At 33.3% G+C, this 24,829-nt stretch overlaps 3 protein-coding genes and 2 long non-coding RNA genes across 5 annotated transcripts; 3 read left to right on the top strand and 2 right to left on the bottom strand.

Moving 5' to 3' along the window:
• Positions 1–10,816: 10,816 nt before the first annotated feature.
• On the top strand, positions 10,817–12,289 carry LOC142554101 (aquaporin PIP1-2-like). The gene is made up of 3 exons (XM_075664733.1): positions 10,817–10,989; positions 11,132–11,210; positions 11,333–12,289. The coding sequence occupies exons 1-3, from the start codon at positions 10,892–10,894 to the stop codon at positions 12,137–12,139; spliced, it is 984 nt and encodes a 327-aa protein (XP_075520848.1). The 5' UTR covers positions 10,817–10,891; the 3' UTR covers positions 12,140–12,289.
• Positions 12,290–14,173: 1,884 nt separating this feature from the next.
• LOC142554773 (uncharacterized) lies at positions 14,174–15,404 on the top strand. The gene is made up of 3 exons (XM_075665451.1): positions 14,174–14,493; positions 14,694–15,252; positions 15,363–15,404. Exons 1-3 carry the CDS (start codon positions 14,174–14,176, stop codon positions 15,402–15,404), a joined length of 921 nt encoding a protein of 306 aa, XP_075521566.1.
• A 61-nt stretch (positions 15,405–15,465) lies between these two features.
• On the top strand, positions 15,466–16,009 carry LOC142552542 (uncharacterized). Its single transcript, XR_012821835.1, has 2 exons — positions 15,466–15,687; positions 15,787–16,009. It is a non-coding gene; the product is annotated as an uncharacterized LOC142552542 (long non-coding RNA).
• Positions 16,010–21,107: 5,098 nt separating this feature from the next.
• Positions 21,108–22,173, bottom strand: LOC142552541 (uncharacterized). The gene is made up of 3 exons (XR_012821834.1): positions 22,010–22,173; positions 21,665–21,932; positions 21,108–21,562 (listed from the first exon to the last, which is right to left on the bottom strand). It is a non-coding gene; the product is annotated as an uncharacterized LOC142552541 (long non-coding RNA).
• A 35-nt stretch (positions 22,174–22,208) lies between these two features.
• Positions 22,209–23,900, bottom strand: LOC142554772 (uncharacterized). The gene is made up of 6 exons (XM_075665450.1): positions 23,507–23,900; positions 23,286–23,429; positions 23,137–23,202; positions 22,546–23,049; positions 22,280–22,429; positions 22,209–22,223 (listed from the first exon to the last, which is right to left on the bottom strand). The coding sequence occupies exons 4-6, from the start codon at positions 22,981–22,983 to the stop codon at positions 22,209–22,211; spliced, it is 603 nt and encodes a 200-aa protein (XP_075521565.1). The 5' UTR covers positions 22,984–23,049; positions 23,137–23,202; positions 23,286–23,429; positions 23,507–23,900.
• Between the last annotated feature and the right edge of the window lie 929 nt (positions 23,901–24,829).

The raw sequence follows: 24,829 nt of genomic DNA, 5'->3' as shown, positions 1-24,829 counted from the left end.
GGTTTGAGTACAGATATCGATCTCACGAGGAGTAATTATTTAAAACTGTATATTAAGTACCATAATTGACATAGCTCAACTTTATTTAGAAAAATCAAAGAGTTGGTGTATAATCAATTCAGATAAAATAACGAATTATGTAAATATTAAGCACACCACCGAGATTTAGTGAGTAAAGTAATCTAGCGATATGATTTCGTCGAGTCTCCCCTATGCTAAATTAAAATTGACTAACATTTAATTAAATCGCACCATATTTATTAACCAAGAACTCACAATATTTTCTATTCCCTTTTTTAAGTGATAAATAGAACTGTATTACCTATTACCGATTTTAATATGTCTATTTAAAATCATGTAACACGTAATAAATGCACACAAGGTTCTCTTATGGATTCGTCAAAGTTATACGTCTTTTGCACGTTATAAACATCTAACGATGCGATTTCCCCTATCCTAATTTCGATCACCTCTCTCGAGTGTTAGATCTCACTTATTAGATCAGTCGAATTATGGCCAGTAATCCAAAAGAATTAAAGAAAAGAAATCACAAATAAACACGATGAACTAATTCAATGAAAATTCAAAACGTCAATAACATAGGTTCGACCACGACTACGTCAATTTCTAGTAAATAAAATTAGTTCATACTCGAATCTAAATTAATACAAAACCTATTTGTATTCATTAAGAACGTAAAAGTAAACAACCGAATTAGAAACGTGTTGGCAAGAGATGAAAGTGCGTCTCCGTGTCCGGATTCAGCGTCTTTATACTTCGTTCTTCGCGTTCTGTCGTCCGTGTGCTCTGAATTTTTTGCTTTTTCTTTCTCTCCTGTGTCGGCTGCTCTAAATTTTTAGAACCCTTTCGAAACCCATGTCGTAACCTATTTAATTCTGAGATTCGCGTCGCGCGCATATGCGCGCCCTTAACTCGCGCATATGCGCGGGTTCTTCTGTACGTGAGTTTTCTTCTTGCGCGCACATGCGTGCCATTGCTCCGCGCATATGCGCGATGCCTTCTGTCTGTGTCGCGCATGTGCACGCCCTGAGTGGCGCATGTGTGCGTAACTCACTGCCATAGTCGCACATATGCGCGATGCACTGCCCTCAGCTTTTGCTTTGCTCACACTTCTTCTCCTAAGCGCCATTTTAGTTCGTTTCACGCCCATGTCGTAGCCGTGCCTAAATTCCTGCAATCACACCAAAGATAAAAAAATGCATAATTATGCCCAAGAAAACTAACAATCTATCTGAATTATAAGGATAATTTAAGTGCACAAAATGCACTTATCATTAGTGCACATGGTTGTTATTGGGAGGCAATTTCCCCGCTATGCTTTTTTGCACAACCGCTGCTATTCAGTGGGTGAACTGTTCTAAAGTTATAGGAAAAGTTTGCTGAGGGGGCTGGATTTTCTTGGGAAACCTCTGAATTCATGGTTTCCCTTCAGGAATCTTCTCTCCGAGCTTATTTTCGAGTGGAAACCATATATATATCTATAGATTTGTTTTCTCACAGACATCGCCAATGATGAGGCCCGGGTAAATTGAAAGAGCTGAGTGGACAATTTATCGGGTTGTGTTATGTTCCTTCCCCGTGATTGCTAATGACTGAGCAGAGTAATCCCGAGCTAGATGAACTGCGCACTTTGAAAAACGAAGAGCATTAGTGGGGCACTGGAAGGGTTTCCTACACAATAATTCCGACACTCAAGTTAGTTGATTATTTATACAAAGGCAAGGAAAGTACTTTATAGTGAGTGCTTGTGAAAAATATCGAGTGGATGTCCCAATTACAAAACAAACATGAGTATTTATAGTGAAAAATTTAATGATGACTTTGTTTTCAGTGCTCAGTCACTTTTCATAATCAGACAACTGCCCATACCCTGCCTCCTGACACTGCTACAACTGACAACTCATACCGTCTTTAGACTAGTCATATCACCACTACGTGTGCTGATTGACATGCTAATGATTTCAAGACATACCCATATCTGTGGGCCCATAATCAGTACATGTCCCGAGGTGCTCGGTCACTGGTTAGATTTGTCACATATGGGGATTCCGGTCCCTGGACTACCCATGGATAGGCCTGGTTCGGTACGGTATACCGATTTTTTTTAGTAATACCGTATATCGTACCGAAATTTTTCGGTACGGTATGGACGGTATTATATCGATACCGTACCGAAATTGAGGTATACCGAAAAATGAATATCGATACCGTACCGAAATTTCGGTATACCTCAATTTCGGTACGGTATCGATATAATACCGTCCATACCGTTTTTTTTAAAAAATTGTTAATCTCATCACAATCACAACAAAATAATTTTATTATAATAATTTTTTGGTATTTCGGTATATACCGAATTACCAAACATTTCAAAAACATATAACGATACCGATACCGAATACCGTACTGAAATTTTCGGTATCCCGTTAATATCGATATATACGTTATATTTCGATATGGTATGCATGGTATACCGAAATTTCGGTATTTTTTCCTAGCCATACCCATGGACATGGTCCTTGATCCATCATCTTGGCCTTGTTATGCTGCTCGGGCTATGCTGAGAGCCCATATTTGTATGAGTATGTAGTAGTCTGATTGGCTTCCCGGGTTGTTGCATACTCAGGGATGGTTTTAATGAGCTACTTTTTTCTTATTCGGGCTGGCTGTCAACCCATCTTCTCTTAGCCTCCCGTGTAAAGCTTTGTGTTTCTAGTTTTCTTACTTTTTCCGAGTCCAAAGATGACCCCAGAACCCTTTCTGAGGTTATCAATCAATTAAATTACATTCTCATCGGCATTCTGGACGTGCCTAAACTCAGCCTACTCTTTTACATGGTTCCCGATTGGGTGAAGTACATCGATCTAGCATATGACCTCCAGATGGGTCTAGCTCGGATCGAGACCAGGCAAATTAGAGGTTCAGATCGTCGGAATCCTTTTTGTGGCATGTCTAAATATTGTTGTCACGATCTTCATTTGTTTGTTCATCAAGTTGTTCGTTCCACTTAGGCTCAGTGAGAATGTATTGCAAATAAACGATAATGTTGTCCATGGTGAGGAAGCATATGCATTGTGGAGATAGATTTGAGAATCCAAAGCTTAATTCCTTGTATTCGATATTGAGGACTAAACATCAATCGCGCCAACAAGTATTGTTAGTCGTGAATTGTGAATTGCGAATTGCATGATCGCAAACGTGATGATTGGATTCGAATTGAGTGTTTTGAAATCTATGAATTTTTACTAATTATTAAATAATATAAACAAAAAAACAAATCAAATTCTGTATTATTTTTGTACTTGAAAATAAGGCTAAACTATCTTTTCAACTGCCAACCCTCGTTTTTATTTCAAAAAACAAGTATTTATCATGTGCCAAATTTGGTTACGACTAGTTATCGCATTCATTGGCTTACATGGTGTGTGATTTTGCGTGTTTATTGTCCAAAAAACAATTAACAGATAATTTACTGAATTCTTCGATAATTAACCAAATGCATTTAATATTAATTGAAAATATATAATAATAGAGAGATTACAATTCTCAACCCTATTAATGAATTCGTAGCGGCTATATAATAATATTCATTTATATAAATTATTAAAAAAAAATACAATATTAGTTATTATTTAATATTAAATCTTATGATACGTCATTTTTACGTGGTAAACGAGAATATGTCCAGCTTGAAAACATGTGGACTTGGTAAACTTGACTAAGAATTTCATACTCCACTAAGTTTTTGCTTTGGATAACTCAGCTGACCGAGTCTACTTTAAAAAATAATTTAATTTAGTTTATATCTCCTAATTAACAGATACTTTTAAACGAGACCGCCTTGTATTAAACACGCCTCGTTTGTGCCTCTATATATATATATATATATATATATATATATATATATATCGCACAAACGAGGCGCGTTTAATACAAGACGGTCTTGTATTAAACACGTCTCGTTTGTGCGCGTTTAATACAAGGTCGTCTCGTTGCCATCCTTAAACAAGTGATATGCTGATAATAACTTAAATTTATTTGCAATATTCATGAATATTTATACGGTGCATCTGCAAAGGAGGAGCTAAATGTTTTTATTTAGGGGGGTCCAAAAATATTTTTTTCATAATAATTGAACATTAAAAATAATATAGTAGTAATTACTTGCTCAATTTATTTATATGCACAACATCAAATTAATAAGTATGATACCAAAACAATCCGTAATTTATCAAATAATATAGTAGTAATTACTTGCTCTATTTATTTATATGCACAACATCAAATTAATAAGTATGATACCAAAACAATCCGTAATTTATCAAAAACAATATTCGAGGAGATCATAAATTTTTCACTAAATTCCAAAAATTTAAAAATAATTAATTAAAATTCCTAAATACAAATAAAAAATAAAATATATCACTTATAAATTTTTGAAATCAAAATCCTACAATTTTTAAAAATGAAAAATATCACCCCCAGGGGTCTCAAAGGCTGAACGATTAATCAGCTTGATGTTAGAATATGTGTCCAATGAAACAACTTGTCGCTTGAGCTTTATTGATTCTTATGTAAAAAAAAATTTACTTTAATGATATTTTACGGTTTTATCCTATTATGACAATTATTTTATTTATATACTCATGTAAGTTGCATATATAAAGCCTTTAAATATACAATAGATATCATGATGTCTTTCTCTCAACATAAGATCATGAAACTCATTAGGAAGTGTACCATATATTCTAAACATGTTCTTAGTCGAATCTACAATCTAAAATAAGGATAAATGTCTCTTGAGCTTGATGCTAGTATCTGTGATGTAAATTTCACCTTTCATTGGTAAAGACATGTAGATGTTCATTCATATAGATGAGTGATCAATTGATAATTCACTGAAAAACCCTCCATTGGACTGTTAGAATAGTCTGCGATTATGGTTGTACATCATTAGTAATTTGACCGGGACAATGTAGAAGCTCTACGTATTATCATGTACTTTGATCTGCTTACCGATTTCATCGAGGGTCATCAGGTGGCGAGGTCGTGCGTAGTTCCGAAATACGTAGGAATCGATGTATTTTAGTCGGGGATTCACCGTTTGCCTATGAGTGAAGTAATCATATATGATCTGATGCGTTGATAGTGCAAGGAATCTTTAGCCAGAGTAAGATATGTACTTTAGGGAAGGTGGTTCTCTAGTTGCATATCCAAGGTCACTATTATAACTCAAAGATATATAACATCGTTGCCGAATTTATTTGCAACTTTCGATATACCAATAGCGGCAGACTCGATCGGATATTTAAGTTGAATAGACTGTATTGTACGCTAGCCATAACTTAAGGTTCTTGCATACACTATCAGTGATACGTAGGAGATCTTGGGTGCGGTGAGATATTCAAATTCAAAGAATTAAATTTGGAGACTGTAGTTTGATATAGATCAAATAAATTGTTTATAGATGAGTTTATAAGTGAATTTTATGTAATTGAAGTTGTGAAAGTTAGCTTAATTTCAAACTAAATGAGGAGAGTTGATCTGTCTATTTTAGTGAAGTAGTTCACAAAATTGTTAGCTGCAAAAAATGGATCAGTTGAAATTTTGTCATTCAAAATTTTCAATTTTCATTATATGAACGAGATTTGTACCATCGATACATCGGAGCAGTCTGATCGTCGATCGAAGTTATAATAAAATCATAATTATTTATTCAGTAAAATTAAACAATAATGTTAGTAGTGATAACTACTATATGTACATGGTTCTCATGTAATATTCTAGAGGGGTTTAGAGTTGACTTTGCATTTTATATGCTACATGAAAATTTTGATTTAATGAAAATAAAGGAATGGACTAGGATAATGAATCCTAATAGCATTGAGTTAGTGTATTAGCATTAATATGTTTTCAAATGTTGATAACATGTCACATAACAATGCACAATTACACATAAAATCATCCCCTCCCTCACAAAATTTTTCGACCACCTCTTTAATTTCACAAAGAAATTTCGGTCACCCTTCCCCCACCTCCGTGACGCCCCAATGTCACCGCAACGCCGTCAAATTTGTAAAATTTCAACTGATCGAGTCTCGACGTAAATTGTTTAGATCTCTAGTGCGATCTAAATGGGGAACTCAATCTATGATTGTTGACCTTATTTGACGATCGAAGAAAGAGGAAGATCCATTCGTAGAGGTTTACAAGAAAGACGAACTCCGCTACTCCCGAATTGATTTGGTATCCAACGTTAAATACACAAAGATAAACAAATTTAAACACCATATGAATTTTAGATCATACGACGTCCAATCAATGATTTAAATGTGAAAACAAAATTTTAAAACTTCCGCTACGCATTGAGTTCGAGTGTTTTTCGAATACATAACTCCATGCTTGTAGCAGGGGATTCAATTACCCCTAACAAAAGTGTTATGTCGGGATCATCTCCAGATGAGTTAGCCAAAACAAAAATTGCAGCTCCAGATCCTTATCTCGAGTCATACATTCACCTCGAGGATTGAAAAGGGAAAGATCAACCTTATACCTCATACAAAAAATGGTAAATCTAAGGCTGTTTGTTACTAAAGAATCTGCTATTTCTCCATTTCAAGTATATCAACAGAACCGAGAAAAATTAAAAACAATAATAGACACTAACCCAGCCACAATTTTGGTTGATGTAACATGAAAATATCCTAGGGTATGGATGAAACCAAATTCATATCCAAATCCAAATGAAGTAAAGACTTGGTATGAATTTGAGATTCTTGCCTCAGTTTATACTACATCACTTAGCTTCCCTGAAATTTCAAGATTGCCTAAGTAGTTCAAGAAACAGTACACGAGAAAAGGACAAACAATGATTATTTGTCCAAATGAGATATTTTGGAGCTATACTTCATCAATACAACACCAGAACTAACAAGGAAGGTCTCACACGAAGCCTTTCATTGTATCAAGCTAAGAAGGCCAAATACAAATATTCATAAATTTGTCAAAGATCCTCCGGTAGAATAAACATCATTGGTTGCTTCATTCACTGAAGATGACATTTCTACCAGAAGAGCATTGAGTCTATGGGTTTGTCTTACAGAGATGGACAAAAGTTTTCATTCAAATTTTATTAAAATCATGTAAATGAAACATTCTTGATAAACATTATGATAAGAAAAACAACAAATTTTGCAAAAGAACTATTTGAAAAGAAATCTTTTGTGGAATAGAAAGCTACCAGATGACAAAGAAACTCTCCGGAAATTCTGTAACATGGCTAATGTGGGAAGATAGTTAGAAAGCATCTGCTCAGAATGCCAAAATCAGAAAGAGCCATAATTCGGGAAAGGTTTTCGACCAAAATCTTAACGAAAACATAATGCAGAAACAAATCCAAGTGGTGAAAGACCACACAAGTCATGATTTCTTCGAGGACTATAAAAAAGCAGATGATTCCCCGACAGAGATAAAACATACATGTGATCCAACCCTTCCATTAGTAGATAATGGACCGCCACTAAAACACGATTCCACTGACTAGTGGAAGATGGACCACTCAACCACCCATAAAGACAAGCCACTAACTAGTGGTTGAAAGAACTATCACTCACAAGATGTTGTCGGCCACAACTGACAGAATAATTTACAAGATTTGAAGTACATATTAGTGGCTGAAAGGACCACCACTCACAAAATATTGTTGGCTACAACTGATAGAATAATTTACAAGAGTTGAAGTCCGGATTTAAAATTCACCAAGACTTCTATATATACCAAGACAGAAGAAAGATAAATACATCATTCAACATATTCATTTTTTTTCAAATAAATTATAATATTACTCTTTCTAGTTAATGTGTGTTGTATTCTGGGCTACTATAAGTAGTTAAACAACTTTATCTTCCTCTACAAGAGGTTACTATGTAATAATATGTTGTATATTTGAATAAAAGAACCAAGGCTTATTGCCCCTCTCATGTATAATTTTCAAAATTAAAATTTTACTATAAAATCTGAGGTAGGAAACGATACAGGGTTATGTTAATTGTCGTTGAAAGAATTTACATCAGGAACCATATATTGCGACTATTTGGTTAGGATTTGAGGAACAATATATAAAATCAGGTGGATATAACCCGACTACACTGTGGTCAAAGAGGTAAAATATTCAATTTATTATACAGAAGTATGATGAGTCATATAAAAAAATTATTTTAATTATGATATATAAAGTTGAAAACCTTGTGCAGCAATATGTCTTTAGACTGTATGTCTATAAGAACATGTCCGATAGATATAACAATGACACATACCAAATTCAAGGAGTTTAAGGGTATTTTCGGAAAGATTTAAGCAATTACAGAGCTCAAACAAAATTTTTAGGGATTAAAAAATTATGATAAAGTTAAAATATATATATATATATATATATATATATTAATTTAAAGGATCAAAAGAAGCTAATGTCTCATGTTTCAACTTCCCTTCTTAAATAATCGCCTAAAAAAATGGAGACTCACCATAATAATTGGAATAAATTAATTGGAAAAAGTATGTGTGTAAGGACGAGACCCGTTGAAATTGTAGCGATTGAGGTGTGTCAGCCTTTAATATCCAACCGAATCTCCATCCATCTGTCTCATATATTTATTATTTTTATATTATATTATGACAAAAACTTGTGTAATAGGGTTTTACGAATCGTATTTTGTGAGACAGATATCTTATTTGGGTCATTCATGAAAAAATATTATTTTTATGCTAAAAATATTGCTTATTATTGTGAATATCGGTGGGAATTGACCCGTCTCACAGATAAAGATTTGTGAGATCGTCTCACAAGAGACTTATTATTATGTTATATATATAAATAATAGTTGAATGAAAATTTTGATGAATTTGAATATATTATATTATATAAAGGTTAAACGGTGAACTACTTTTATTTTGAAATTTGATATCTATCGATCGTGAATTTTCCTTGTACGTACGATTTCATGCAATTTTAATCTCTCGAGTTTCGCCTTTTATACGCAGAACATGTGAATGTATCACTACGAAAATATATTACGTGCGTTCAAATTTTATAACGTGGGTCCAATTTTATTTCTCCTATGTGATAAATATTTACGTAAAGTAAATATATTTTTTAATAGTATTTTCCGTCTTTACTTGATTGAATTTAATGGTATTTCAATTTAAATATATTTTAAAAGAAATTGCAAATTTGGTTCTTTTGTATGCATCTCTTTGTGATTTTAATCATCTATATTATAAAATTTCAGTTTTAGTCCATTATCTTTGTTTTTTTTGTTCATTTTTTACGTACGTTGCATTGATATATCTCTGGTGTGTCCAATTCTGCGTAATTACTTCAATGTAAAAAGTACTAAAATCGCAAAACAAATTACCAAAAATGATAAAAAAAATTAAAGATACTCGATTTTGATAATATAGTTGATCAAAATCGCATAACATCAACGAGAAAAACAATTTCCCTATATTTATTTATGTTTTGTACGCTTACCAAAAATTTTGACCCATTATCCGCCCACCACGGTTAAATATTCTTCGGACCCACCCCACATCGAATACAAAACTGGGGCCGGATAGACCCGTGAGACCCGTGGGACCTGAATTTTTTTAAAATAAAAAGTAATCTTTCTTCTCACATTACTGAATTATGAAACAGACAAACCTCTAAATACAACATTGTGGAAAATTAATTTATGTCTTCGACCACACTTTATAATAACAAACAAAGTATTTTAACGACATAAAGATTACATAAAAAAAGAGTTACTAGCTCTCCAAAAAAATCTTGACATCCCCAAAAATAAATCATGACATAATTTAAACAGATCAATATAAAATCAGCGAGTAGACAATATTTCAGACACATTCTTCGGGATCATTTTCCTCTTCATCAAGAATGGTGGGACAAGTTGGTAAACTACTTGAATAATTAACTACAAAATTAAATAGAGAAAGTACATTGAAAAAATAAAACTGTAATTTCAAATTGTAAAAAAATGTAATTTAAAGAGAGAAAGTACAGTAAAAAAATTAAAATGAAAGTACAATAACAAAATAAAACTGTGATTTATTTACCTTTCACCTCACCTCACAACCATCTACGCGAGCACATCAATGACTCCAAATTCGTTGGATTAAGTCTACTAAGATGAGGACCAACTATTCTTCCACTATTGCTAAAAGCAGATTCAAATGCAACAGTTGACATAGGAATAGCTAAGATCATTATGGTTGAGGTGGTCTACTAAAAAAATGAAAATTATAAAACTAAAATCCTAGAATATTTATATCCATGTATATGGGGCGGGTATGAGACGGGTATTATAGGAACCATGACCCGTCCCATATCCGGACGAGTCTGAAAAATTGAATCTGAGACCCGTCCCATGACTCATTTAGTATACCCAAACCCACCACGTACACGCGGGTCCATTACCGAAACCATTGACATCCCTTGCAAGCACTTGACACGCGACATAAATTAAATTTTATTATAAAATATAAATTTAATATTTGCTAGAGTGATTTTTTCAATTTTGTTATATTTAATTTATATCTGTCATTATACATATATAGATATTAAAACTTGTTTGAGAATGAAAGTAATTAATAATGCTAACACTATTTCGATCCGTCGTTTTATATGCCATTATATGTATATAAAAATACCCTTTTCCCTCCGTCACTCTTTATCTCTGTGTGTGTCTATATATATATATATATTGGATCAAAGCAAAGGCAAAAGCTGGATCAAAGCATTATATATATATATATATATTGGATCAAAGCAAAGGCAAAAGCTGGCAACAAATAAGCCAAGAAAAATAAAAACATGGCTGCAAACGATAATAAGCAGCATTTACAAGTTGCAGATGATGAAGAAAGCAAAATCAACGCCACCAAGATTCAGGCTGTCTTCTCTACTCCTGAGTAACTACAAATTCTTCCTAGATATTCACACACAAACACACACATGTGCATATATGCATATATATTGCATTCATTTCGTACGATATTTGTACTATTCTTTTTTTTTTTTGTAAATAACTGTTTGTTTGATGTTTTTAAGCAGCCCGGAGCCTTGGATGATTGATCCTCAAAAGCAAACAACGAGTGAGATGTGGGGCTTGAATGAGCTTTTGACTACGGATGTAAGAATAAACACATCCATAGCATAATATTCAAAGCATTTATGTAGTTTTCTTGAACAAATTGAATGTTCATTCTGTGATATTTGACTTTTTAGTTTCTTGATGATGATAACATATGATAGATGTGGCGAGCATCGGTCGGGGAGCTGATCGGAACGGCGGTTCTGGTGTTCATGCTTGACACTATTGTAATATCGACTATACAATCAGACATCAAAATGCCGAACCTAGTGCTGTCGGTACTCGCTGCGATAATAATCGCGATTCTCCTTCTTGCCGTACACCCGGTCTCCGGTGGCCACATAAACCCGTTAATCTCATTCTCCGCCGCATTAGTCGGCCTCATATCGATGTCCCGTGCCATAGTCTACATAGCTGCACAGTGCCTTGGTGCAACACTAGGTGCCCTGGCCTTGAAGGCTGTGGTTAGTAGCACAATTGAGCAAAACTTTTCACTCGGGGGCTGCACTATCACAGTCATTTCACCAGGCCCAAATGGACCTGTCACTATCGGTCTCGGGCTGGGCCAAGCGTTGTGGCTAGAGATATTTTGTAGTTTCATTTTCTTATTCGCCTCGATATGGATGGCCTATGATCACAGGCAAGCAAGTGCATTGGGTCATGTTTTGGTTTTCACGATCGTCGGTGTCGTTTTGGGCCTTCTCGTGTTCGTCTCGACCACGGTTACCGCCCAAAAGGGCTATGCAGGAGCGGGGATGAATCCGGCGAGGTGCCTGGGGCCGGCCATAGTTCGAGGCGGACATCTTTGGGACGGGCATTGGGTGTTTTGGGCCGGGCCAACTATAGCTTGTGCTATGTTTTATTTGTACACAAAGATTATTCCCAGCCAGCATCACAAGTCCAAGGCTTATGACCATGATTTCTTCAATGTGATGAAGGTCATGTTTGGAGGTCATAGAACTAAATAAAAAATGGGAAAGATAATAATATATTCACACATATATGTCGTGCACGTGTTCACTTTGTGCATATTTTAACTATCTTGTAAGTTGAATATGTTGTACAATTTAGATCCCTTTCTTTTGCCAAGAAATAATGGAAATAGTGTCTTTCTGTAACCATCTTTTGTATTTCATTCCTTTGAAAACTAATGGGCAAGTGAACAGTTGTGGAACCACATTCATTTGAACCCGGTTTAAACTCGGATGGTCCAATTTTTTTAATATTTTTCGTATAATTTTGGATTGATTTAATATTAGTTTAGGTAAATCAATTTAAGACATTAAAGATTATACGGTTTGAAATCGTAGTCATGATAAAATGATATTTCTGGTTCCATCCTTGCAAGTGGATCAATCTTACATTTTATTTTATAGATCATAGATGGAATTTTTTTGAAAGTGTTTGAGATATTAGTTTTAGTTGAAACTACGAATGAGGGAAAATTTCGGACGAAATTAATATATTTGTGTATTTTAAAATCACAAGCACATACCTAAATATGACAATTTTTCCCACCGTTTTGGAGATTCGCGGGAAAAACCCAAAACAAGGACGGTGATTTCCAATTTGTTCGGGTTCGGAGCGGGTATGAAGATATTATCCTTATCCCTGAACCAATCCGGAAATAATATTAATAATAAAAGTAATAATATTATTAGTATTAATAATATAATAATAACATTATTCTTTCGGTAATTTGTAGAAAAATGCATTTGTCTTTGATTTTGTTATGATTCAGTACCCACTAGTTATTTCTTGTGTTTTAGCACCTGACCAAAAGCCAGCTTTCTTTTTACTACATGGGTCACCTAATTTTACATTTTTACCCTTTCTAATGAATAAAAAATTGTAAGAATCCCTATTAATGATGTTCATCTTCCCTTTCTTCTCTCCTTCCCGCTTCCCACCCTCTTGTCTTATGTGCGAGCAACCAATTTATTTTCCTTTAATTTCCTACTAGTCATTATGTATGAAACCCTCTCCCATTCTCCATTGGCAGATTTTACCGTTTTTCCGCTGGTCTAATTAACCGACTTTTCCTAAAACCCGTTGACTAAAATCGTGAATCTGCGCAACCGAGCGTAGAAATTTCCCAGCAAAGCCGATTCCCAACCAGAGCAAACAAGCTTCCATTGCCCTCCTGTTGCTGCAAACTTTTCCAAAACCAGAATTTCTGGGTCGAAGCAATTTCTGGGTTGAAGCAGCATCTGTGAGGAGGAGAAAATAGGCGTTCATTTTCGGATTTGCGTGGAACTACCACCCTATAAAACTAATAAAAGATTATTAAAGGGTACACATTTCAATTGTAGTTTATTTGTGATCATTTATGTGGGTGTAATTGTTTTTGTGCGTAAAAACTTTTTCTTTTCTTCAATCGCATTTCGGATACACAAATGTGTTTATGACGTTGTATGTTCGTAATAGGATTGTCATTTGCGGAATGAACCATCGGCCCCCTAAAAGACAGCAGAATTGAAATAGTTGAAGAGGGCATGGAGCAAAGTTTAGGACTGCGATTTGCGGACAGAAAATTGAATTTAGGGCAGAGAATTTCCTCAGACAAACACCATTTGCACGAATAAGGTTGAACAAAATAATATGCTTGAATAAATCCAATTTAGGTTTTTTCTGTTAATTAATATTGGTGTCTTATCGTGAAATTGAATTTTATCCCAGTGTTGTGAAATTGAATTTTTTTTTTGCTGAATACGGACATTAATTTTATCCCTGTATTTCTGAAATGAGTACCAAAAATTTTGGATGATTTTGCTGAAATATGATGTGAGTAGATAAATTTATGCTTCAATATTGTTTGAGCACAAAGACAATTTTGGTTCGGTTGTGATTTTATTTTATATAATTCATTTATCCCCATTATTTGAGTTCTTATTTAAAGTAAGAAATTGTAGGACTAATTTTTTTTTATTTCCATTTTATTTGACGCCTAAATAGGCATAATCAAATTTTAATATTTTAGATATTCCACAATCGATTTATTGATGGAAGTCGGTTCTGGGAGAGCAATATTTTCGTTTCTTGGAAGTTGCCGCTACGTCAATGGTCTTTATTTGATTTCAATTCCTAATAGCGCAACTCTGATAGAGATATTCGAGAGTTTAGGACGAAAATGTGCGGCTATTAATTCAGAATTAACGATATTGCAATACATGGCACCCCATGAGCAGATTGCAGTAACCCTGAATGAAGATGATGATGTCCGAAATATGATAAACCTTCACAGTTGTTTGAAATTAAATATAATCAAATTGATAGCAGTTGATAAAGATTATCAGAGCCCGGTCAACATAAATGTTGCGAGGTAACTTCCTTATTTTTTTGTTTGCAAATTTCAGAAATTGCAAAGTTGATAAATGAGTTATTGCTTTTCTTTTCTTTTTTTTTTACTACTGTGCAATACTAGAGAATTATTTGCTATATTTTATAGTTCAATTTAAATTAGGTAAAAGAATATTGATGTGTTTCCTCATGTATTTTATTGATTTGTATTAAAATGGTTAGGTTTGATTTTGGTGATGAAGTTTGTTCTGACGGAGTTGACGATCTTGACGTTGGCACTTTAACCAATTCTATCGATGCTTGGATTCATTGCATACGTGGTGTTGGGCAAAAATTTAAAGATGCAGCCGAATTCAGGATTTGTCTTAAAAATTATGTTATTGCCAGTAGAAGATCTTTTAGATACAAGAGAAATGAAAGTGGTAAGATCTTAGTTGTTTGCAGCAAAGAGAATTGTCGGTGGAAAATTTATGCCTCCAAACATAAAGCGGACAATTCATTCGGCATAAGAAAGTGCAACCTAAGCCATAGTTGTGGGGATGACAATTTGAGGAGTAGAGGTCACCATAAAGCTGATTCATCCTGGGTAGCTAATGTTGTTAAGGAGAAGTTAAGGGGAGAGCCATCATATCGCCCATGTACAATGCTGAAAGACATTGAAAGAGATTATGGAGTAGAACTTGAGTATCATAAAGTTTGGGCGGGTAAAGAGATGGCAATGCATGATATTCACGGAACTGATAAGGGGTCGTATGATAAATTACGATGGTATTGTCACGCTGTTAAAAAAACAAATCCCGGGAGTTTTGTTGAATGTGAAATTGATTCGATAACAAACAAATTTAGACGTGTATTCATTTGTTTTCACGCATGTCTTGTTGGTTTTGTTAGTGGTTGTCGGCCATTAATATTTTTGAATGGAACTCACATTAAGAACAAGTACAAAGGATGTTTACTAGGCGCTGTGGCAAAGAATGCGAATGATGATATTTTTACACTTGCGTATGCAGTTGTTGATGCAGAAAACGATTCTAATTGGGAATGGTTTTGCTAACAGTTAAAACATGTCTTGACATCCCAATACGTAATGATATTCCGTAGCTATATTTTTTTCTTTGACCGACATCCTGGACTTATCAAAGCTATTCAGTATGTGTTCCCTGGTAGTCACCATTCTTATTGTTTAAGACATATGGTCGATAACTTTGTCAAGCAGGTTTGGCTTATTTTGATTTTTCAATATTTTAGCCATCTTTTTTATTATTATTTTTCAATTGGTTATTATCTTTAATGTTTTTAAATTTAAATTTTGTAGGTATTGCGGAGGTATCCTCTCCATAACAAGAAACATTGGTCTTCTGTTTTGAAGAAAGCTGCGTACACCCCATCAAGACATGAGTTCTCGCAACATATCAAAAGCATAATCGATTCGATGCCGGTCGCCCAGGATTTTCTTGTGAGTGTGTCCCCAGAAAATTGGGCCAATTCTATGTTTGTGGGTGAGCGATGGGGTGTCATTAATAATAATATTGTTGAAAGCTGGAACAACTGGGTAAAAACAGCGCGATATCTACCTATTGTGGGTATGATAGATAATATACGAATTCAAATAATGACCACGATGCACAAAAGACGAGAAAAAACATTGGAGATGACTGGAGAACTAAGTCCAAGAAAGGAGAAGGATGTGTCAATTGCATACAGACAATCTCGAACCTTAAAGGTGCACAAGTCATGTGGAGCTCTGTTTGAGGTGATAGATGGAGACAAAAGTTTTTCAGTGGATTTGACTGCATGCCGTTGTTCATGTCGATATTGGCAGATCTATAAGCTACCATGCAAGCATGCTTGCTCGTGCATAGAATCGAAGTCTCTGTCGATTTATCAATTCTGTGATGGATATTTTAAGATCAACATGTACCACCAAGCTTATAAAGGAATCATAAATCCAATTCCAACATATGACATGAGTGAGGGATATCTGAATGATGGACCTACAATTTATGCTCCTACAACCCGTAGCCAGCCAGGACGTAGAAGGACTAAACGGATACCTTCTCAAGTTGAACAACGTGTGACAACGTGTGGGAGATGTCATGGGCGAGGGCATAATAGACGAACTTGCAAAGAACCAGTGCCATAATTGGTTTGATTGACATAGACATTAATACTATATCGTTTACTTCAATTATCTTTATTTTATTTTAATGTTATTTATTTTTAAAATTCCAAATCGCTATCTTAATTATTTTAATTTATTGCAGGCATGTAGTAGAGTAAGAAAGCTACTGGGAAGGTTGTTCAAAAAAACTACAAGATGTGGTGGCATTTTGTGAATATATTTGTTTTTGTTCCTTGAATTAATCGACCTTTTGGAGCATTACGTTTATGGTATCCATTTTTTGTTTGCTGTTTTGACGTGATGGTAAGACGTTATTTTAATTTATTGCAGGCATGTAGTAGAGTAAGAAAGCTGCTGGGAAGGTTGTTCAAAAAAACTACAAGATGTGGTGGCATTTTGTGAATATATTTGTTTTTGATCCTTGAATTAATCGACCTTTTGGAGCATTACGTTTATGGTATCCATTTTTTGTTTGTTGTTTTGACGTGATGGTAAGACGTTATCGTGCATTAATGGCATGACAATTTTTTTGTAAACCAACAATGAATCTGTTCAATTGCTTCAGTGAGATTGAGTATGTAAATACTGGATTGCTTCTGTGAGATTGGAAAAGTGTGTGAAGTTGAACAAAATACATGAGGATTGCTTTTGTGAATTAATTGCTTTGTTCACTGTTAGTTTCATATTTGTTGTGAGTTGTTGTGGTTTCTTATCATTACAAATATTTTCTTGCAAATTTTTTACGGGACTTTTAAGCTTCAGTACAAATATTTTCTTTCAAATTTTTTCCAGAACTTTTAAGGTTCAGTACTCTTTTACCCAAATTTGTTGTTAGTTAATATATTATAAATAGGTAATATCATTTTTATGCATTCTCAAAATTTTCAGTTACTGTAGTTGTTTCAATGGAACGTTTGGAAGAAAAACAAATTAACAACTGCACATACAACATTTTGAAAAAAACAGTACTTAGTTAAGTAAAAAAAATTTTACAGCGTTCTAAAAAACATATTTACAACATACTGGAAACAATACTTGTTGAAACAAATTTACAGCATTCTAAAAAAAATATTCAAAACTAAACTATTTGAATTACATAGTTTTACTTTTGAAATACCTAATTTTACTTTTTAAATACTTGCTTTGTTAAAGGAAATACTGATAATGGATATTACAATACTTGATATTCGAATATGCCTTTCACTTATAAATATCCTCTCACATATTACATCCAAGATGCATTTGGACGACATGTAAATGGATATTTAAAAAAAATGAATAAATAAATTTGGCAACTAAGCATTGCACTTTTTGACGCATACTTAGTCTTACTTTCAAAATACCAAAATGTAACTTTTAAATACTTGATTTTGTAAATAAAATACTATGAATGGATATGTAAATACTGGATATTGTAGTAGACAATGTAAGTTCACCAAGTCCTCCCATTTGTATCCAAGATGTATTTGGATAACATGTTCATTTCACTTAAATATTTTTCTTACTTTAAAAAAACAAATTCGCAGTTGAACGTTTTGAAGTACTTAATTTTACTCTCGAGCTACCTAATTTTACTTTTTAAATACTCGTTTTGGTAAGGTAACTACTCAGAATGGATATTAAAATACTGGATATTCGTATATGGCTTTCACTTTTAAATATCCTCACATTTGCATCCAAGATGCATTTGGATGACATGTAAATTTCATTTAGTTTAGTTTTTGTTTTCCAAATTGTTTTAAATAAATTTGGCAACTAAGCATTGCACTTTTTGACGCACACTTAGTTTTACTTTCAAAATACCAAAATGTAAATTTTAAATACTTGATTTTGTAAATAAAATACTATGAATGGGTATGTAAATACTGAATATTCTAGTAGACAATGTAAGTTCACCAAATCGTCGCATTTGTATCCAAGATGTATTTGGATGATATATTCGTCTCACGTGTTATAATTTTTTGTGAAAAAAAATTTCAAAGGAAAGTTAAGTCAGAGTGTTTGTGGACGAAGTGCTTATTATGATCTACGAACAACTTAAAAAGTTTGATACTAATACCTTTTGAAATTTTTTTTTACAAAAAAAGATAACACGTGATACGAATATGACACCCAAATGAAACTTCGAAGGAAAGACGAACATTTGGTGAACTTACGTTGCCTACTAGAATATCTAGTATTTTATTAAACATTTTAAGTATTTAGTTTGGGCAATCACGTATTTGAAATATGATATCAAGTATTTGGCAAGTAAAACTAAGTACTTAAAATAGTTTGACAACTTAGAAGGGAATTTGAAATTCTTTCCTTCGAAGAAATTAAAACACGTGAGACGAATATATCATAAAAAAACATCTTCGAAGGAAAGACCAACATTTGGTGAACTTACGTTGCCTACTAGAATATCCAGTATTTTATTAACCATTTTACGTATTTCGTGTGGGCAACCACGTATTTTAAATATGATATTAAGTATTTCGTGTGGGCAATCCGAATGCATCTTGGATGAAAATGCGATGACTTGGTGAACTTACATTGCATATTAGAATATCCAGTATTTTAATATCAATTACGAGTATTTGATTTACAAAATCAAGTATTTAAAATTTAAAATTAGGTATTTAGGAAATAAAACTAAGTACTTGAAAATGTTCAATGCTTAGTTGTGAATTTTTTTAAAACAAATTTAGAAAGAAATTTAAATGAAATATAAATGTCATCCAAATGCATCTTGGATGCAAATGTGAGGATATTTAGAAGTGAAAGCCATATTCGAATATCCAGTATTTAAATATTCATTCTCAGTATTTCGTCTACCAAATCAAGTACTTTAAAAGTAAACGTTGGTATTTAGCTAAGAAAACTAAGTACTTCAAAAATTTCAGTTGCGAAATTGTTTTTTTATATAACAAAAAAAAATGAATGAAATGTAGATGTCATCCAAATGCATCTTGGATGCAAATGTGAGGATATTTAGAAGTGAAAGCCATATTCGAATATCCAGTATTTAAAAATCCATTCTCCGTATTTATTCTAGCAAATCAAGTACTTTAAAAGTAAACGTTGGTATTTAGCTAAGAAAACTAAGTACTTCAAAAATTTCAGTTGCGAAATTGTTTTTTTAAATAACAAAAAAAATGAATGAAATGTAGATGTCATCCAAATGCATCTTGGATGCAAATGTGAGGATATTTAGAAGTGAAAGTCATATTCGAATATCCAGTATTTGAATATCCATTCTCCGTATTTCGTCTAGAAAATCAAGTACTTTAAAAGTAAACATTGGTATTTACCTAGTAAAACTAAGTACTTCAAAAATTTCAGTTGCGAAATTGTTTTTTTAAATAACAACAAAAAATTTAAATGAAATGTACATGTCATCCGAATGCATCTTGGATGGAAACGCGATGACTTGGTGAACTTATATTGCCTATTAGAATATCCAGTATTTTAATACCCATTACGAGTATTTCATTTACAAAATCAAGTATTTAAAATTAAAAATTAGGTATTTCAGAAATAAAACTAAGTAATTGAAAAAGTTCAATGCTAAGTTGTCAAATATTTTTAAACAAATTTATTAAAAAATTTAAATGAAATGTTCATGTCATCCGAATGCATCTTGGATGCAAATGTGAGGATATTTAGAAGTGAAAGTCATATTCGAATATCCAGTATTTAAATATCCATTCTCCGTATTTAGTCTAGCAAATCAAGTACTTTAAAAGTAAATGTTGGTATTTAGCAAGTAAAACTAAGTGTTTCAAAAATTTCAGTTGCGAAATTGTTTTTTTAAATAACAAAAAAAATTTTAATGAAATGTACATGTCATCCGAATGCATCTTGGATGGAAATGCGATGACTTGATGAACTTACATTGCCTACTAGAATACCCACTATTTTAATACCCATTCCGAGTATTTTATTTACAAAATAAACTGTTTAAAATTTAAAATTAGGTATTTAGAAAATAAAACTAAGTACTTCAAAAAGTTTAATGCTTAGTTGTCAAATATTTTTAAACAAATTTATAAAAAAATTAAATGAAACGAACATGTCATCCAAATGCATCTTCGATGCAAATGCGAGCACTTGGTGAACTTACATTGCCTACTAGAATATCCAGTGTTTTTTTTTAAATTTTTTGAGTATCTCATTTAATAAATCAAGTATTCTAAAATGGAAATTAAGTATTTCGCAAGTAAAAGTAAGTCTTCAAAATGATGTGTGCGTAGTTGCAAATTTGTTTTTCTTCAAAACGTTCCATTGAAACACCTACAGTAACTGAATATTTTGAGAATGCATTTAAATGATATTTCCATTTATAATATATTAAGTAACATCAAATTTGGGTATCATATAAGGAAAAAAGTACTGAAGCTTAAAAATCTTGGAAAAAATTTGCAATGAAATATTTGTAATGACAAGAAACCACAACAACTCACAACAAATATGAAACTATCGGTGACATAAATTGTAGTCTTCTTCATTTCAAACCTTAAATACTACCTAATACTTCTGAACACATTCAGTGTTGGTTTACAAAACATTGACATGCCATCAAACCCCTATAAGTCTTACCATCATGTCAAAACAGCAAACAAAAAATGGCTACCATAAATGTAATGCTCCAAAAGGTGCAGGAACAACACCAACTTACAAAAACCAACATTGTTATCCTCATCACTCATCATTCACCTCATGGACAAATCATTTTAAACCTTTGAACAAGCCTCGTTCATCAGACAAAATCGCCAAAGCAATCCGAGCTCTATACCCTTCCATTGAAGTACTCCATTCTTCATTCCAAAATGTCGGGTTATCTCTAGCAAAACATTCACCCTCATAGACAAACAAAAACACCACAATTCAAATCATTTCCTTGTTGCCTACATTTTAACGCAATCACTTCACCTTTGCCAACATCACAATTTTTCACATTCCAAAGATATCCAGACATAAATTTGGCCTGAAAAAGCATTTCAATCAATATTAGTTTTCCAACAAATCATAAAAGATGTGTGTTGTGCACTTTTGTTTAAAACAAATTTTTTTTTTGTAGCCAACTTACAATTTTCTTGGCTGCACCTTTGTAAACAGGACCACTAAGAGAATCCCTTAGTGTGAAATACTTATCGCCTCGAGTATACCCGAGCAAGATCCAATGTGCTCTGTAACTAATCGGGAAAATTATGTGCTTACAGCGTTCTAGAACCTCGTTGTTTAGTTCAGACAACTTGCTCAATGTACTCTCCGTCCAACTGTGATGTAAATTCAGAAAAATCTTTATCTTTGACCCTCTTCTGCTTCATTTTCTCGAGCATCCGAATCACGTTAATCTATGCAAATTTTAAAAAAATATTGTTAACTATCATTTTCATAAAAATATTCTTTAATTAACATCAAAAAATTTTACCTGCACATTGGGAGATATGCAGTATATGTCATGCCCATATTTATGTTTTCTATTGTTCAAAGTATTGAAATAGGCATGAATAAGGTCAGATCGTAGTTCGCTGCCAAACAAACAAAGCAGCAACTCGTGCCCATGCAATATCACGTCATCATCTTGCCAAACTATACCACTACAAAGACAAAATAACAAACATAACAACTCAAACAAACAAAAACTGATAAATTATGATTTCGCCATAATTTAAAAAAAAAAAAACAAGCATCTTTTTACCCCTAAAATATCCCCGCATAAGTACTTTTCAATTATGTCTCTCTCTTCCTTTGATATCTGATCATGACCATCATAGTCATGTCTTCCTCGGAACTCCTGCAAAGATTCCTCTACGGCACTTTCAGCTATATCTTTAACATCAATATCATCCTATATAAAAACAGTAAATATGCAAACACAAAATTCATTAACAAAATTTAATGCTTAACAAATCATACAAAATATAAATTATTTTTAGCTATTGCCAAAACAATTAATTTTAATACCAGATCCAAGACGAGTGATGATTCTTGTTTTCTCTTACGCTTTGGGGTCGTACTAGGCGGTGTCAAATAGTCAGGATGTTTTTTCTTTTTCAACCGATCTGTTCTTTTTTGAACCGTCTTCACAATAGATGATTTTGTATTAAAAATAATCATTTCTTTCCCTTCTCCAATGTCATTACCTACGTGCACGTTGTCTCCAGAATTTGTGTTCTTTTCCAATTCGTCCACAAACACTCTCACATAACTCTCCACTTTAACGTTGTCTTCTGTGTCCGTTTTCACTTTGTTCTCAACCACTTCATTCAAACTTTCAACTGCAGCATCCACATGTGCATCCACATCTTGCTCGGTATGACCTTCATCATACATATGTGTCGCATCCTTGAAGACAAATTGGGTTGTATCATCTTCAACCACTTCATTTTTTTCCTTCAACATTTTAATCTCATTTTCAAGTCTTTTTATATGCTCCAACAATTCTGAATCATTGTATCGAGACTGAACCTGAAAATATAAGTGCTCTTTAAATATGAAAATTCATTAAATAGCATACTATTAAAAAATTGACTATCATCAAATACAAATGTTTACCTCAAAAATCCTCTATGTATCATCAACGAGTTTTTTTTCCTCCTCGAATGGTTTGATTGGCACTATCTAACAACAATTAAGAAAAACTTTTAGTTATATTAATACATGTACGCAAAACTATAGGATGATGTAGATTAAATTGCGCAAACCTTGTTCGATCTCACAGCCATTAAAGCAGCCTCTGCCTTTATAGGATTCACGGGAATCTTGCTCTCTACCCACTTGAATAAACGAGGAAAGCAATGTAAAACACGCGGTTCACCAAGCATAGGAACTCTTTCATACACCCAAGCCTATACAAATAAAATGAATAGCATTTACTACAACCAACAATACATATATAAGCTTCAAAAATAAAAAAAGATAATACCATCAATCCAACTATGCAACCTCCCATATACTTTTTATCCTTTCTTTTCACTTTAGAGAATCCAAGATGGTCTTCAATTTCATCACGCAAAAACCTAAAGGCTGCATCTCCCCAACCATATCCAAAAAAAGTTTCCAAATTGTCCAAGTATGGGAAAATAAACTTTGGTGTTCCAAAATTAATAATAGGAAATATAACACAATTAAAAAGCAGCAAAATAAAAAATCTGAAAAAAATCATCAATCTCAAGATCATTCCCGACCAACTCAAACAACTTCTCTGTTATGACATTTCTCTGCACACAGTGCACCCCTTTGAAATGACGCTCAAGGTAGTTTGAACCCAACTTTAAATCCAGGTTAACGGGTTGACCAACGCTCGCCAACCCTATAACGATAGAGAATTCCCTCAAAGTGAATGACACCTTGATATTGCTTCCAAAACAAAAGCTGCATGTCTCTACTTCAAAGCCGTTTAAGCATTGAGTAGACTCTTGATGTGCTTATAGAAAGCTTTTCGATCTTCAACCAAGGTACCACAGGTGAAGCTTCTATCCTCTTCAATTGTAACTCACTCAATCTAGGAACCAATTGCTCCATCACGGCTAAAAACTTTGTTGGCGAACACCTTGAGTTACCCTCTTTAACTGAAGGACCAATATTTGCATCATTATCAGCCGTGTTTGATTTACTCCTCTTTTTAGTCGTCGTCATTCTAATCGACATTAAAAAAAAATTTTACACACGAATAATAACTCAATAAATGTCACAGTAAATTGCCACGAATAATTCAAGAAATTAGACAAACAAGTTGCTACAAACATGAACAACCAATCTCAAATAAATATCTCACGACAGTACATAATGATCTTAAATGTCGAAACATTGATAATGATCTTACATGCGGAAACTAATATCAAATAATAATCAATTCACGTCAAACCAAATCAAGCACATTCTATCAAAATAAACTATAACAAACTCATTTTCACAAGCCGAAATAATCTGACATAACTAGCATTCCAACCATATTCTCTACACTAACACATTCAACCAAATTCGTGCAAATGGAGTTTCACTGACCAACTCTCTGCCTTAAATTCAAGCTTCTTTCCACTGTATTTTACGGAATCCTATTACGAACATACGTCATAAATCCATTTGTGTATCCAAAATGAGATTGAAGAAAAGATTTTGATTTTACGCAAAAAAAAAAAAAACAATACAACTAGAAATTTTATCACAAATAAACAACAATTGAAATGTGTACCCTTCAATTGTCCTTTATTAGTTTTATAGGGTTGTAGTTCCACGAAAATCTGAA

Source organism: Primulina tabacum, chromosome 8, assembly GCF_025594145.1.
Source record: "Primulina tabacum isolate GXHZ01 chromosome 8, ASM2559414v2, whole genome shotgun sequence".
NCBI lineage: Eukaryota > Viridiplantae > Streptophyta > Magnoliopsida > Lamiales > Gesneriaceae > Primulina > Primulina tabacum.
Note: the sequence above shows the minus strand (reverse complement) of the source record. Positions and strands in the feature narration are given on the sequence as shown.

Excerpts from the sequence above, each read along its gene's own strand:
- LOC142554772 (XM_075665450.1), bottom strand. The coding sequence starts at position 22,983 with ATGTTGAAGGAAAAAAATGAAGTGGTTGAAGATGATACAACCCAATTT. Across the intron at positions 22,430-22,545 it reads CATCACTCGTCTTGGATCTG|GATGATATTGATGTTAAAGA; the intron begins GTATTAAAATTA and ends GTTTTTATATAG.
- LOC142554773 (XM_075665451.1), top strand. The coding sequence starts at position 14,174 with ATGGAAGTCGGTTCTGGGAGAGCAATATTTTCGTTTCTTGGAAGTTGC. Across the intron at positions 14,494-14,693 it reads GTCAACATAAATGTTGCGAG|GTTTGATTTTGGTGATGAAG; the intron begins GTAACTTCCTTA and ends TAAAATGGTTAG. Across the intron at positions 15,253-15,362 it reads TACGATGGTATTGTCACGCT|TGGTTGTCGGCCATTAATAT; the intron begins GTTAAAAAAACA and ends TGGTTTTGTTAG.
- LOC142554101 (XM_075664733.1), top strand. The coding sequence starts at position 10,892 with ATGGCTGCAAACGATAATAAGCAGCATTTACAAGTTGCAGATGATGAA. Across the intron at positions 10,990-11,131 it reads GCTGTCTTCTCTACTCCTGA|CCCGGAGCCTTGGATGATTG; the intron begins GTAACTACAAAT and ends GTTTTTAAGCAG. Across the intron at positions 11,211-11,332 it reads ATGAGCTTTTGACTACGGAT|ATGTGGCGAGCATCGGTCGG; the intron begins GTAAGAATAAAC and ends AACATATGATAG.